The sequence below is a fragment of the Ranitomeya variabilis genome, chromosome 8 (assembly GCF_051348905.1).
Source record: "Ranitomeya variabilis isolate aRanVar5 chromosome 8, aRanVar5.hap1, whole genome shotgun sequence".
Classification (NCBI taxonomy): Eukaryota; Metazoa; Chordata; class Amphibia; order Anura; family Dendrobatidae; genus Ranitomeya; species Ranitomeya variabilis.
The window spans coordinates 37,492,927-37,507,535 of record NC_135239.1 but is presented as its reverse complement, the minus strand read 5'-3'; the positions used below and the strand labels follow the sequence as shown (position 1 = coordinate 37,507,535).

General features: G+C 41.9%; 1 protein-coding gene and 1 long non-coding RNA gene across 4 annotated transcripts in view; one reads left to right on the top strand and one right to left on the bottom strand.

Moving 5' to 3' along the window:
- LOC143788640 (uncharacterized) overlaps nt 1–13,954 on the bottom strand; it is a 183,139-nt gene extending 169,185 nt beyond the window's left edge. For both annotated transcript variants that reach the window (XR_013218691.1, XR_013218690.1), the window contains exons 1-2: nt 13,710–13,954; nt 2,081–2,188 (exon numbers count right to left, since the gene is read on the bottom strand). This is a non-coding gene — a long non-coding RNA (uncharacterized LOC143788640). The remainder of the gene's footprint in view (nt 1–2,080; nt 2,189–13,709) is intronic.
- TNR (tenascin R) overlaps nt 1–14,609 on the top strand; it is a 492,944-nt gene that overhangs the window by 229,548 nt on the left and 248,787 nt on the right. For both annotated transcript variants that reach the window (XM_077278440.1, XM_077278441.1), the window contains exon 2: nt 4,495–5,013. In XM_077278440.1, coding sequence (XP_077134555.1) covers nt 4,533–5,013 — 481 coding nt within the window. In that variant the 5' untranslated portion in view covers nt 4,495–4,532. The remainder of the gene's footprint in view (nt 1–4,494; nt 5,014–14,609) is intronic.

Sequence of the window (14,609 nt, the reverse complement as noted above, 5' to 3'; positions counted from 1 at the left end):
CTAGTTAAACAAGAACTAATACTCTCCATTACTGAAGACCTGTAGCTCTCCCATTCAGACATGTATTCGATCTCCACTGATCTAAATTCTTTGGTCTCATATTGACACACTGAAAATGACTGCTCAACCAATCACTGGCTGAGGAGAATCACTGCTGCAGCCAGTGATTGACTAAGTTGGTATTTATTACAATTTCTGCTGAGTTGAGATGGGACCATGATGTAGACACTGGTTAGGATAGGGTATATGTTGGAATGGGAGCTGTGAGGGTAATTAATACTTTTTTAACTACTCATCTTTTAAAAGTATTTTTTATCTCCTGGACAGCCCCTTTAAGACTCTTCATGGTTGACAATATAAAGCGGATTTGTTAAATTATGATGCCGGTTACTGGGATGTCACTTTTGTCCAGTAAACATAATGTTCGTCTGTAGTTTCCACCTGGTATTACTTTATATTCCTTGTTACGTTGTTTTAAAACTTGAAGAAACCTTAAACACTGAAGTTGATTATTTCTCAAGTGTTCTGAGCCAAGCAAACGACATTTCAAAGAAGCGTCCCCGAGGCGAGAATCAGTTCCAATTTTGTACCAAATTCACTTGACAACATAAAGAGCAACTATATGTCATGGCAACATTTTGAGAAAAACGAAAAAGCAGTAAGAACAAATGAACGAGTCGTAAAGAAAATATTGAGTTTCAGCTTTGAAGAGGAATAGCATGAAAAGCACTTACTCCTAGAAGGAACATTTGTAAGATAAGAGGTGAACATTTCCATGATTCTCCACTAGTAACAAGAAGCTATGAGTGAGCAGCCAATATGATCTCGTTTGCATTTAACACGATGGCACCGATGTTGGGTACATATTTATTAATATTAATTATTCAATATTAAAAATAATTTTAGGGAGGGAATGCAAAAAAAGAAGAAGTTCCACCATTGTTTTTTAAAGGAAAAAAAAATACCAAAAATGCTTGGAAAATAAGTTTTGTGCCAACTAATCTAAAAGCATCTTGATACAGAGACAGAGACCCTGATTCCAGTGATGTGTCACTTATTGTGCTGTTTGCTTTAGTTTTTATAAAAAAAAAACCAAAAAAATTTATCAGCAGGGGAAATAAATATAAATAAATATACTCCCATGTAGTCTTACATATTCATGATTGGCTGCTTTCTGCCTATGCACAGTGTACGCAGAAAGTTGCCAATCAGTGGTGTGGGAGGGGTTATACAGAGCGCAGTATTCAGAGAACTGGTAGATCTGCAGTAGATAAAACTGATTTTTATCAAAACTGCAGCAGACAGCCCAGTAAGTGTCACATCGCTGGAATCAGGGTCTCTATCCCAACATCATGCTGCTCTCAGATTTTGTAGCAAAACCTGGTTCCCTTTAGATTTTATTACATGTTCAGAAATCTTTTCTCATGTCATGAAGACACACAAGAGGTTGATACGATAAGCTGGAGTTCTGGTAAATATAAGATCTCCAACAATCACCAAAACAATAGAACAGGAGCGCTCCGTTATCATCAGAACTTTATTTTTCTAGAACAAAATCTCCTTCATAGAGAAATATTGAATAATACATAAAATACCTAATTTTGTGGAAGCTTGCAGCCGCCAGTGAAGGGTGAAGAGGCCTTACTGAATACTCTTATGTCGTGAACCCAATAATAGCACAATGTTCAGTCATTGTATGACTTTAGAATTTAGAGTTTTCTACCAGTAAAGCTAACACATCTCACTAGTTAATAAAAGGTAAAAACCTGGAACGTTACTTCAAATTATCGGTCACTTCACTCATTTCAGAAAACTTTACAAAAATCAACAAAACAAGCATATATATCAACTTTAATAACACATCCCATTAGTGAGAAAGCTTTCTTGCTTCTCTAGTTTTCCCTCCCGTACGGTTTCCTAAAAGCATTGTTCACTGCTAACAATCCATCTTGACAGGGGAGATAGACTTTTAGCTCCATAAGAAATCAGGCAACAGCTGTTCATAGTAGTCTAAATGGGGGAAAATCTGTAGAACAAGTCAGAGAAACTATTGAAGACTCTAGTTAGTGTTTTATCTCACCTTAGTGGTGGATTCACAGCCACACTTCTCAGTACTGCTGTAGAATGTCCTGCTTCACAGGGTATGCTGAAGAAATATGGAGGAACAGGATGTACTCTTCTCTTTGTGCTGTTTAGGGGATACATTTTAGCAGTTAGTCTCTACCCACTAGCTCAAAAACAACTGAAAATTAGAGAGAGAGTCTCCAGAGAGGACTTGTGAAAAATGCAGGATGCAATTCATAAAATGGTCAGAAGTAGTATCATGTCTCCTGTACACAGACATGACAACTTATTTTAAAAGTCACCACAAACAACAGGTACACTTAAAGGAATGGTCTGTGACTGACCGCTGCTACTGTAACAACCTGTGTGTGAGACTGTATAGCAGAGCCATTGTATAAGTTCCCACTGTTTTGTTAATGATCAGTTCTGAACCAGGTAATTACTTTGGAAAGCACCACTTGTACTTTTACACATGTGGTGCCTAGATCACATGTTAAGATACACTGCCCTACTTCTTCTCATCTATTACCGGCAGCGGAAGATTCAGTATAAATTCTATTTAATAGGAGCAAACACACCAGCTGTTATCTAATCCCGCGGAGACATAATTATACTGACATGCAGAGATGTGTGCAAGCAAAATGCGTGGTTCCTGATCAGTAAACAGGACATTTATTTGTAGTATCTGCAACAGGTACTTCTCCATTATCATAGCAGTGGAATCGGATCTATCAGTTATTAAAATATAAAAATGTTAAAGTGCATCAATATCTGTCTGGCCAACACCTGGTAACTGATGCTCCAATGTGTAAGTATTATGAGATTGTACAAAGATGGTGCTGAAAATTCTATTTCATAACTGTATATATATCATATTCTATCTAAAATACATTAATACAAATATTTACATAAGTTTAGAACCAGGTTAAGTGTTTATTATCATTTCAAAACACATTGCAATCAACAGTACAAGAAAAATTAATAAAATGTATACTTTATCATTGAAACATGCTCCTTTCTCCACCTATAAACCACTTCTCCTCCTCCTCCTAGATTGATACTTCCATAGCTAAAAAGATGGACAGTCAGCTCCTTGAGGAATCTGACCACAGCTGCCTATTAAAGTCTATGTAGAAGGAAGTGAAGAGGAGGAGAGTGAGAAGCAGAGACACACACAGATAATGCTGCTGCTTTCTAGCAAGCATTTTCTATAACCGGAAAGCTGGATTCACAGCTATACTGACCCGTTCTGCAGCATGCTACATCATCTGAACATGTACTAATTAGAGACAGGCGAGCAATAATCTCTCATGCCTGTGTATGATGTATATGGAAGACATCATATACCAGCTAGACAAGATCTATGGGCCAGACATAGATCTCCAAGAGAATCTGCCTCCAGAGCCTATTGTAAATGAAAAGGGATGTAATGTTACCAGTGTGAGAAATATGGATCAGGAGAGCAGACTGTCAGTCATTACATGTCTCACACTGGTAACTCTCCTTTCATTCAAAATAGGCTCTAGAGGCAGGTTCTCTGGGAGATCTATGCCCTACCCATAAATCTTTACAGTTCATTTACATGTTAAGGAAAACAAGGATTTCTGTGAAATAAGATATCAGAATTATAGATATCAAGGTATTTAATTCAATATCTATGACCTGCATGCCCATATAGACGGCTTAGGAGGGTTCAACCTACCGACAGGTTCCCTTTAAAGAACCTTTGTTAAATCTCCCAACATATCTGTTTTAATTAATACATCTATTCCCAATAAAATAACATTTGTAGAACATGCTTTCTTAGAAATGTTGGTTTTGCTGCTACTTGTTATTTCTCCTAGCAAGTTACCAATAAATGGACCACTGGGTGTAAGTTGTAACCATTTCCCCTTGTCAAAGGGGTGTATCCTTTCACAATGTGACGCTGCCCAATCAGTGCTGACTGTAAAGACACGCCCATTTGATAAGAGGATGGTAACACCCAGTGGTCAATGTGTTCCTAAATTGCTGGAGAAGAAAACAGAAATGGTCCTTAAAAAAAAAAAAATCCAATAAAACATGCTCCATAATTGTTATTTTACGGGATCTCTTGAAAATGTTCTAAAAGTCTGCTACTAAACTACTGGAGAATATTGATATCTAATAATTAGTTATTTCTAATAGAAACCACATCAAAACTAACTAGATTTATCTTGAAATTGTAGCTATTTGATACATGACCCTCTATAGATTTCAAGCAGACAAATCTCAACCAAGGTAAAAATGTTGAGGAGCTTTCCCCAAGAGAAGAATCAAGGAAGCCACTTGAATAAGTTGTAAAACGTCTCAAAATTACTAATTATTCCATTACATGGATGATTTATAACCTCTAATCTTTATATAACGTCACTCCTCATGATCTAATATCTATTTTCTTCATTTTGGCAGACCATTGGTCCCTGGCCGTATACTCCTTGCTGGAGAAGATGGGGAGTGATGGAGCAAGGAGCATCCTCAGTCCACTACAGGTTGGAGTACATCTCATCGTGCTTGTTTGTATACTCGAACACTCGAAGTGCTTTGCTGAAGTGGCCGCCGGCCAGACACCAGGGATGCAACTTTCTGCCAGAGATGGCGCCAATCTAACAGGATCCAGTACCAGGCACCAGCCGCTAGTATTTAATCATGTCTACAATTTCAACGTTCCCCTTGGATTCCCATGCACAATGGAACCAGAGTCTCCGGAGGAAGCGAGCTGGGTTTCTCAGCAGACGGAGAATACTCCAGATTCTGGGAGCCAGATCACCTTTACGCACAGTATTCGTGTCCCGCAGAAGTTATGTCAGTGCTATACAGCCCCGCAGTCAGTGCAGCATCTTCTGAGTAGGATCGAAGCTCTGGAAAGGGAGGTGATGTTACTTCAGGAGCGGTGTAATGAAAGAGGATGTCAAGATGCAGAGGCCACAGGTAAGAATGTTTTATGGGCATTGCAATGTTGATATATTTAGATTTACGGTGCGATATTTATAAAAAAAAAAAAAAAAAAACTAGAATTTTTTTTTTGCTTTTTCCACATTTGGGGAATTTTGACAAAGATCAACCACAAGGTAAAACTTTTCCTGACATCCACTGTGCAGAGAGATAGCAAGATGAGAAGCTTCACTTCTCAATAATAAAATATTGGTGTTTTGAATTCAATGTGATCTACTCTCGTTTGTCGACAGACTTTTAGTTGCATTCACAGACTCAAAATGACTATTCCTAGCTTAACCCCTTAACGACCTTTGACGCATACGCTGCGTCATGAAAGTCGGTGCCAAAACGACCTATGACGCAGCGTATGCGTCATGGAATGATCGCGTCCCTGCAGATCGGGTGAAGGGGTTAACTCCGATTTTACCCGATCTGCAGAGACAGGGGGAGTGCTGCTTCAGCCCGGGGGGGTGGCTTCACCCCCCAGTGGCTACGATCGCTCTGATTGGCTGTTGAAAGTGAAACTGCCAATCAGAGCGATTTGTAATATTTCACCTAAAAAACTGGTGAAATATTACAATCCAGCCATGGCCGATGCTGCAATATCATCGGCCATGGCTGGAAATACTCAGGTGCCCCCCCTACACCCACCGATCGCCCCCCCAGTCCTCCGTTATGGGGTCCGGTCCCCTCCGTCCGCCTGCCGGCTCCCCCGTCCTCCTGTCCGCTCCCTCCTTGCTCAGATCCCCCCCCCTGTGCTCCGATCACCCCCCCTGTGCTCCGATCCACCCCCCCACCACCCCTTCATACTTACCGATCCTCCCGGTGTCCGGCCGTCTCCTCGCTGGGCGCCGCCATCTTGGAAAATGGCGGGCGCATGCTCAGTGCGCACGCCGAATCTGCCAGTCGGCAGATTCCTTACAAGTACATTTTGATCGCTGTAATAGGTTCTATCACAGCGATCAAAATAAAAAAAATAATAAATAAACCCCCCCCCTTTATCACCCCCATAGGGACAATAATAAAAGAAAGAAAATTTTTTTTTTCTTTTTCCACTAGGGTTAGGGTTAGAACTAGGGTTAGAACTAGGGGTAGGGTTAGGGGTAGGGTTAGGGTTACGGGTAGGGTTAGGGGTAGGGTTATGGCATGTGCACACAGAGCGGATCGGCCGCGGATCCGCAGCAGATACGCAGCGGATCGGCCGCGGATCCGCAGCGGATCGGCCGCGGATCCGCAGCGGATTGGCCGCGGATCCGCAGCGGATTGGCCGCTGCAAATTCGAAGCAGTTTTCCATCAGGTTTACAGTACCATGTACACCTAAGGAAAACCAAATCCGCTGTGCCCATGGTGCGGAAAATTCCGTGCAGAAACGCTGCGTTGTATTTTCCGCAGAATGTCAATTCTTTGTGCGGATTCCGCAGCGTTTTACACCTGTTCCTCAATAGGAATCCGCAGGTGAAATCCGCACAAAAAAACACTGGAAATCTGCTGTAAATCCGCAGGTAAAACGCAGTGCCTTTTACCTGCAGATTTTTCAAAAATCGTGCGGAAAAATCTCACACGAATCCGCAACGTGGGCACATAGCCTTAGGGTTAGGGTTGGAATTAGAGTTAGGGTTGGAATTAGGGCTAGGGTTTGAAATAGGTTTAAGATTAGGCTTGTGGTTACGGATAGGGTTAGGGGTGTGTTGGGGTTACAGTTGTGGTTAGGGTTGGGATTAGGGTTACGGTTGGGATTAGGGTTAGGATTAGGGTTGGAATTAGGGTTACGGGTGTGTTGCGGTTAGGGTTGTGGTTAGGGGTGTGTTGGGGTTAGGGTTGTGATTAGGGTTATGGCTACAGTTGGGATTAGGATTAGGGGTGTGTTGGGGTTAGTGTTGAAGTTAGAATTGAGGGGTTTCCACTGTTTAGGCACATCAGGGGTCTCCAAACGCAACATGGCGCCACCATTGATTCCAGCCAATCTTGCGTTCAAAAAGTCAAATGGTGCTCCCGCCCTTCCAAGCCCCGACGTGCGCCCAAACAGTGGTTTACCCCCACATTTGGGGTACCAGCGTACTCAGGACAAACTGGGCAACAACTGTTGGGGTCCAATTTCTCCTGTTACCCTTGCAAAAATAAAAAATTACTTGCTAAAACATAATTTTTGAGGAAAGAACAATTATTTTTTATTTTCACGGCTCTGCGTTATAAACTTCTGTGAAGCACTTGGGGGTTGAAAGTGCTCACCACACATCTAGATTAGTTCCTTGGGGGTCTAGTTTCCAAAATGGGGTCACTTGTGGGGTGTTTCTACTGTTTAGGCACATCAGGGGCTCTGCAAATGCAATGTGACGCCCGCAGACCATTCCATCAAAGTCTGCATTTCAAATGTCACTACTTCCCTTCCGAGCCCTGACGTGTGCCCAAACAGTGGTTTACCCCCACATATGGGGTATCAGCGTACTCACAACAAACTGGGCAACAAATATTGGGGTCCAAATTCTCCTGTTACCCTTGTGAAAATAAAAAATTGCTTGCTAAAACATCTTTTTTGAGGAAAGAAAAATGATTTTTTATTTTCACGGCTTTGCGTTGTAAACTTCTGTGAAGCACTTGGGGATTGAAAGTGCTCACCACACATCTAGATTAGTTCCTTGGGGGGTCTAGTTTCCAAAATGGGGTCACTTGTGGGGGGTTTCTACTGTTTAGGCATATCAGGGGCTCTGCAAACGTAACATGATGCCCGCAGACCATTCCATCAAAGTCTGCATTCCAAAACGTCACTACTTCCCTTCCGAGCCCTGACGTGTGCCCAAACAGTGGTTTACCCCCACATATGGGGTATCAGCGTACTCACAACAAACTGGGCAACAAATATTGGGGTCCAAATTCTCCTGTTACCCTTGTGAAAATAAAAAATTGCTTGCTAAAACATCTTTTTTGAGGAAAGAAAAATGATTTTTTATTTTCACGGCTCTGCGTTGTAAACTTCTGTGAAGCACTTGGGGATTGAAAGTGCTCACCACACATCTAGATTAGTTCCTTGGGTGGTCTAGTTTTCAAAATGGGGTCACTTGTGGGGGGTTTCTACTGTTTAGGCATATCAGGGGCTCTGCAAACGTAACATGATGCCCGCAGACCATTCCATCAAAGTCTGCATTCCAAAACGTCACTACTTCCCTTCCGAGCCCCGGCATGTGCCCAAACAGTGGTTTACCCCCACATATGGGGTATCAGCGTACTCAGGAGAAACTGGACAACAACTTTTGGGGTCCAATTTCTCCTGTTACTCTTGCAAAAATAAAAAATTCTGGGCTAAAAAAATATTTTTGAGGAAAGGAAACACGTTTATTATTTTCACGGCTCTGCGTTATAAACTTCTGTGAAGCACTTGGGGGTTCAAAGTGCTCACCACACATCTAGATAAGTTCCCTTGGGGGTCTAGTTTCCAAAATGGAGTCACTTGTGGGGAGTTCCTACTGTTTAGGCACATCAGGGGCTCTGCAAACGCAACCTGACGCCCGCAGAGCATTCCATCAAAGTCTGCATTTCAAAACGTCACTACTTCCCTTCCGAACCCCGACGTGTGCCAAAACAATGGTTTACCCCCACATATGGGGTATCAGCGTACTCAGGAGAAACTGGACAACAACTTTTGGGGTCCAATTTCTCCTGTTACCCTTGGGAAAATAAAAAATTGTGGGCTAAAAAATCATTTTTGAGAAAAGAAAAATTATTTTTTATTTTCATGGCTCTGCGTTATAAACTTCTGTGAAGCACCTGGGGGTTGTAAGTGCTCACTATGCATCTAGATAAGTTCCTTGGGGGGTCTAGTTTCCAAAATGGGGTCACTTGTAGGGGAGCTCCAATGTTTAGGCACACAGGGGCTCTCCAAACGCGACATGGTGTCCGCTAACGATTGGAGCTAATTTTCCATTCAAAAAGTCAAATGGCACGCCTCCCCTTCCGAGCCTTGCCGTGCACCCAAACAGTGGTTTACCCCCACATATGAGGTATCGGCATACTCAGGAGAAATTGCCCAACAAATTTTAGGATCCATTTTATCCTGTTGCCCATGTGAAAATGAAAAAATTGAGGCTAAAATAATTTTTTTGTGAAAAAAAGTACTTTTTCATTTTTACGGATCAATTTGTGAAGCACCTGGGGGTTTAAAGTGCTCACTATGCTTCTAGATAAGTTCCTTGGGGGGTCTAGTTTCCAAAATGGGGTCACTTGTGGGGGAGCTCCAATGTTTAGGCACACGGAGGCTCTCCAAACGTGACATGGTGTCCGCTTAAGATTGGAGCCAATTTTTCATTCAAAAAGTCAAATGGCGCTCCTTCCCTTCCGAGCCCTGCCGTGCGCCCAAACAGTGGTTTACCCCCACATATGAGGTATCAGCGTACTCAGGACAAATTGGACAACAACGTCCGTGGTCCAGTTTCTCCTTTTACCGCTGGGAAAATAAAAAAATTGTTGCTAAAAGATCATTTTTGTGACTAAAAAGTTAAATGTTCATTTTTTACTTCCATGTTGCGTCTGCTGCTGTGAAACACCTGAAGGGTTAATAAACTTCTTGAATGTGGTTTTGAGCACCTTGAGGGGTGCAGTTTTTAGAATGGTGTCACTTTGGGGTATTTTCAGCCATATAGAACCCTCAAAATGACTTCAAATGTGAGGTGGTCCCTAAAAAAAATGGTTTTGTAAATTTTGTTGTAAAAATGAGAAATCACTGGTCAAATTTTAACCCTTATAACTTCCTAGCAAAAAAAAAAATTGTTTCCAAAATTGTGCTGATGTAAAGTAGACATGTGGGAAACGTTATTTATTAACTATTTTGTGTCACATAACTCTCTGGTTTAACAGAATAAAAATTCAAAATGTGAAAATTGCGAAATTTTCAAATTTTTTGCCAAATTTCCATTTTTTTCACAAATAAACTCAGAAATTATCGACCTAAATTTACCACTAACATGAAGCCCAATATGTCACGAAAAAACAATCTCAGAATCGCTAGGATCCGTTGAAGCGTTCCGGAGTTATTACCTCATAAAGGGACACTGGTCAGAATTGCAAAAAACGGCAAGGTCATTAAGGCCAAAATAGGCTGGGTCATGAAGGGGTTAAAGGGACTCTGTCACCTGAATTTAGCGGGCCCCGTTTACGGTCCGATGGGCGGTGTTTTCTGTTCTTTCATTCACCCCTTTCTTTCCCGCTGGCCGCAATATTGTCTTGAATTTGATTAGGTTTCCTCCGTAGAACACACGTGCGCAATGCAATCTTGCCTTGGGCACGCGCAGTATGCTTTGCCCAACTGTGGGCAAAGCCGAAAAGCATTGGTGCGCATGCGCCGGCGCACTATGTCCCGGAACACAGCAAAATACTTCCGGGACATAGTGCGCCGGCGCATTGCGGCCAGCGGGAAAGGAAGGGGTGAATGAAAGAACAAAAAACACCGCCCATTGGACCGTAAACGGGGTCCGTCAAATTCAGGTGACAGAGTCCCTTTAAAAAAAGGCAGGTAGCTGCCAGGTACCACTCCTAAAGAGAGAACGCTAGCTGCTGACCCCAGGGGTCAGGTAAGCTGACACTAGTTTAGGGTTTATTTCAGACACGCCGGTATAGGATTCAGGATCAGGGTTAGGCCACTTATGGACCGAGGGCTAGATTCAGGCTCTGGTAACTCTGGGATCTGGGGACGGGTCTGAGAGAATTTAGCATAATGCATGCACTTCTCCTTTAAGAACGGGGAAGCGTGGGCACGGGCATACTAGGTGCGCCGCAGGACTGCGGCGCACACACAGAGTGCAGGAAGTAACAGAAGGGACACGCCGGGAAACAACACAATGGGGATGGGACGGTGAGTAAGCTGGCGTCCCTGCATGGAGGGGGAAGAGGACACCATTCAGGGGCGCCGGCAGCAGCGTTTGTTTGCTTAAACGTGCCTTAAGGATTATTTTGTTGCATGAAGATCAATGGACATCGATGCTGGTAGAAAATAATGCCAAGTAGAACTTAATGAGTTTAGCATTTTGACCATCTCATAATAATAAATTTAGCCATAATATGAAGCAAAGTTTAAATGCATTGCTGAGACATGGATGACAATTATCCCAATGTACACCCATTCATTTTGTGAATGCCATGCCAGTAAGGGCTTATTCAGATGTCTGTGGTTTTCACAGATAGAAGCCGTACCTATGATAGTCTATGGGGCTGTTCATATGTCCAATTTTTTGTCAGATCAAGCCATCTGCGTAAAAACATCCAATATTTATCAGAGGGTAGGATGCAACTTGACAATGCAAGTCTATGGAACCATGAATAAAAAAAAAATATCGGACAACACTTGGATGCATGCGCTGTCTGTTTTTCATGGACTGATAAATAGGAGAACCTTTTTTTTTTTCTTTTGAGAAAAGCTGATGAAACTCTGACAAAACTCAGATGACACTAACCAAAATCACTGATGAAACTAGGACCGTGTTTTACATACAAGAAAAAAAACGGACATCGGAGTGAACTCTAAGATATATGCAGTAAAGAAAAAGCCAATTATTTTTCACTGACTAAGACCTTATTCAGACTTCTGTTTTTCTCCCATTACAGTCAATAGGGCTGTGCACATATCTGTGTCTTTTTGCAGTGTGGTCCGCACCGACATGTCCAATTTTGATATCAAATTCGCCAATGCAAGTCCATGTACAAAAAATTAATTAATTAAAAAAAAATAAAAATCGGACAATACTTATGTGCACATGTTGCAGATATGCCTGCAGATCAGCAGCGGATTCACAGCAGTTTTCCATCAGGTTTACAGTACCATGTGAAACCTATGGAAAACCAAATCCACAGTGCACATGGTGCGGAAAATACCACGTGGAAACACTCCGTTTTTCCGCAGCATGTCAATTCTTTGTGCAGATTACGCAGTGTTTTACACCTGCTCCTGTATAGGAATCCGCAGGTGGAAAAAAAGCAGGTGAAATCCACACAAAAAATCCGCATTCTTCAAAAATGGTGCCGAAAAATCCGCATACAACTCCGCAACGTGTGCACATAGCCTAAGATGACATTCTTGTATGAAAAACTCCACCAATTTTTTGCTCTTCATTCGAGAAAAACTGATGAAACTCAGACCTAACTCTGATAGTAAAAACTGAAACTCACCAAACTCTAATGAAATGCTTATCAAAAACACTGATGAAATTCAGACCAATTTTTGCATGCAAGAAAAATCAGTGATGTCTGAATGAGGCCAAACACTTCTGTTTGTGTTCATCTGCTGAAAACTTATCTTGGTCCACTCTTCCATAGATAATTGTCTCAGATTGCAAAATATGATGCGCCCGTTCTTACATTTCTGCTATTTTTGTTAAGGACTCCAATTTCAATCAATACAAATTAAACATATAATAGCAACATACTGGCAAAGTCTAGATTATTTTAAAAAAAATATGTTTCTTCCTTTATTTTTTAGTTTCCTTGGAGAGTTTAACCTGTGATCACATGGTCTATATCCTGCAATACCACAGTATTGCGACACATAGTGTAAATGATAGTCACCCATGAAACCCAAGCTATGGCTAGACTTCACAGGAGTACCAAAATGGGGGGTTTTCAGCAGGCCCACAACAGCCATCGGCACCCTGCAATCCTGATTCCTGACGCTTAAAATGCCATTGTCAGTAATTATCAGCTGCATTTAAATGGATAAAATGCCGTGATTGGAGCATGCAGGTGATGTTACAGGCAGATGCCAGCTGTGTAACTGAGGTCTCAGGGTATGTGCACGCGCTGTGGATTTTGCTGCGGATCCGCAGCAGTTTTCCCACAGTTTACAGTACCATGTAAACCTATGGGAAAAAAAACACTGTGCACATGCTGCGGAAAAATCAGCGCGGAAACGCAGCGGATTATTTTCCGCAGCATGTCAATTCTTTGTGCGGATTCCGCAGCGGTTTTACACCTGCACCAATAGGAAACTGCACTTGTAAAACCACAGTGGAATCTGCTGAAGAAACCGCGATAAAATCCGCAGTGAAAACCGCAGTGGTTTTGCACTGCGAATCTTCCAAATCCGCTGCGGAAAAATCCGCAGCTGAATCCGCAACGTGTGCACATACCCTCAATGAGCCCAAAATACCATGACTTATGGATCCTGATGCACACAGATCTGGTGATAAAAATCACTATATTATATGATTGTGTCGTTTTTAAGTCACTTGTTATTTTCATTGTCTTGTAGCTTTTCTATATCTTTTTGCAACTTGTGCAAAAATAAAAAACATTTGTTTTTCCTTTAACCTCTTTTTGTGCATTAAGTCACCTCTTCCATTACGTGTCACAAAATGTATGCAACTAGTGTGAGACATATATATATATATATATATATATATATATATATATATATATATATATATATATATATATATATATATATAATCCCTCCAGGAGAGGGACTGGAGTGCATTTATGAAAAATTGTTGGGACTTTTTAATAAGATGCAATTAATGAAGGAGTTAAACTTCTGAGAACTGAAAATGTCTGTAAACACCAAAACTGTGTCCAAAATGCCAAACATTTTGTATATATTTTTTTATAAAGGTACAAATTTAGGGAAAAATTGGGTGCAAATAAAAAACAGGCAAAAAACACCAAAACCTGGACAATAAAAAATGTAAGTGCAATAATGAATTTCACTTACAAGTCTTGAGCAGCACAGATGAATCAGTCATTAGCAGCTTCTCCTCCCTGTGCTGGAAGACTTCTCCTCCTTCAGTAATAAGTTACAAGAAGAGCTGAAAGCTAAATTTGAGCTATTCAGACCCTGTGCATTGCAAATATCAGTCATCTTAGGCTTTTTACAGCAACAGTAGCTGTACTACCCCGGTTCTGAGCTGAGGAGGGTCCAACTGTCGGATCAGTACAAACCTGCTAACAGTTCTTCCTTCAGACCAGCAATCAAATGCTCACCACATACTGGGAGACAGCAGGAGCTGCTGGGTCCTAACTAATCCATATCAGCCCTGCCGGGCAGCCATGGGGCTGAATTTTCCCTTTAGGCTATGTTCACACGTTCAGGATTTCCATCCTTTTTTTTTCCTGACTGAATCTGCAGGTCTCTGCAGAAAACGCAGGTGCGTTTTTTGTGCGTTTTTGGTGCGTTTTTGGTGCGGTTTTTGGTGCGTTTTTTAGTGCGGTTTTTTGTGCGTTTTTTTATGCAGTTTTCTCTGCAAATTGTCTGTGTTTGACACAAATAAAGCTTTAACTGCAGTGGGGGAAAAAAAAAAAAGAAATGATGTCATTTCCTTGTCCAACCCTTTTCTTCTTCCATCCTCCATTTTGGGACTAAACACCAAAATGAGTGGACGTGTTTTGAATGACAGCGCTCCGCGTTTTGCGCCGCATGCGTCACTGCAGCGCACGCATCCGGGCGCAGAGGACGCAGCAAGTTGCATTTTTGCTGCGTCCAAAATCAATCAAAAAAAGGACGCATGCGGCGCAAAACGCAGCGTTGTGCATGCGTTTTGCTGCGTTTTACTTTGCGTTGTGTGTTGCGGCGCCGACGCTGCGGCGCACAACGCAAATGTGAACATAGCCTGTG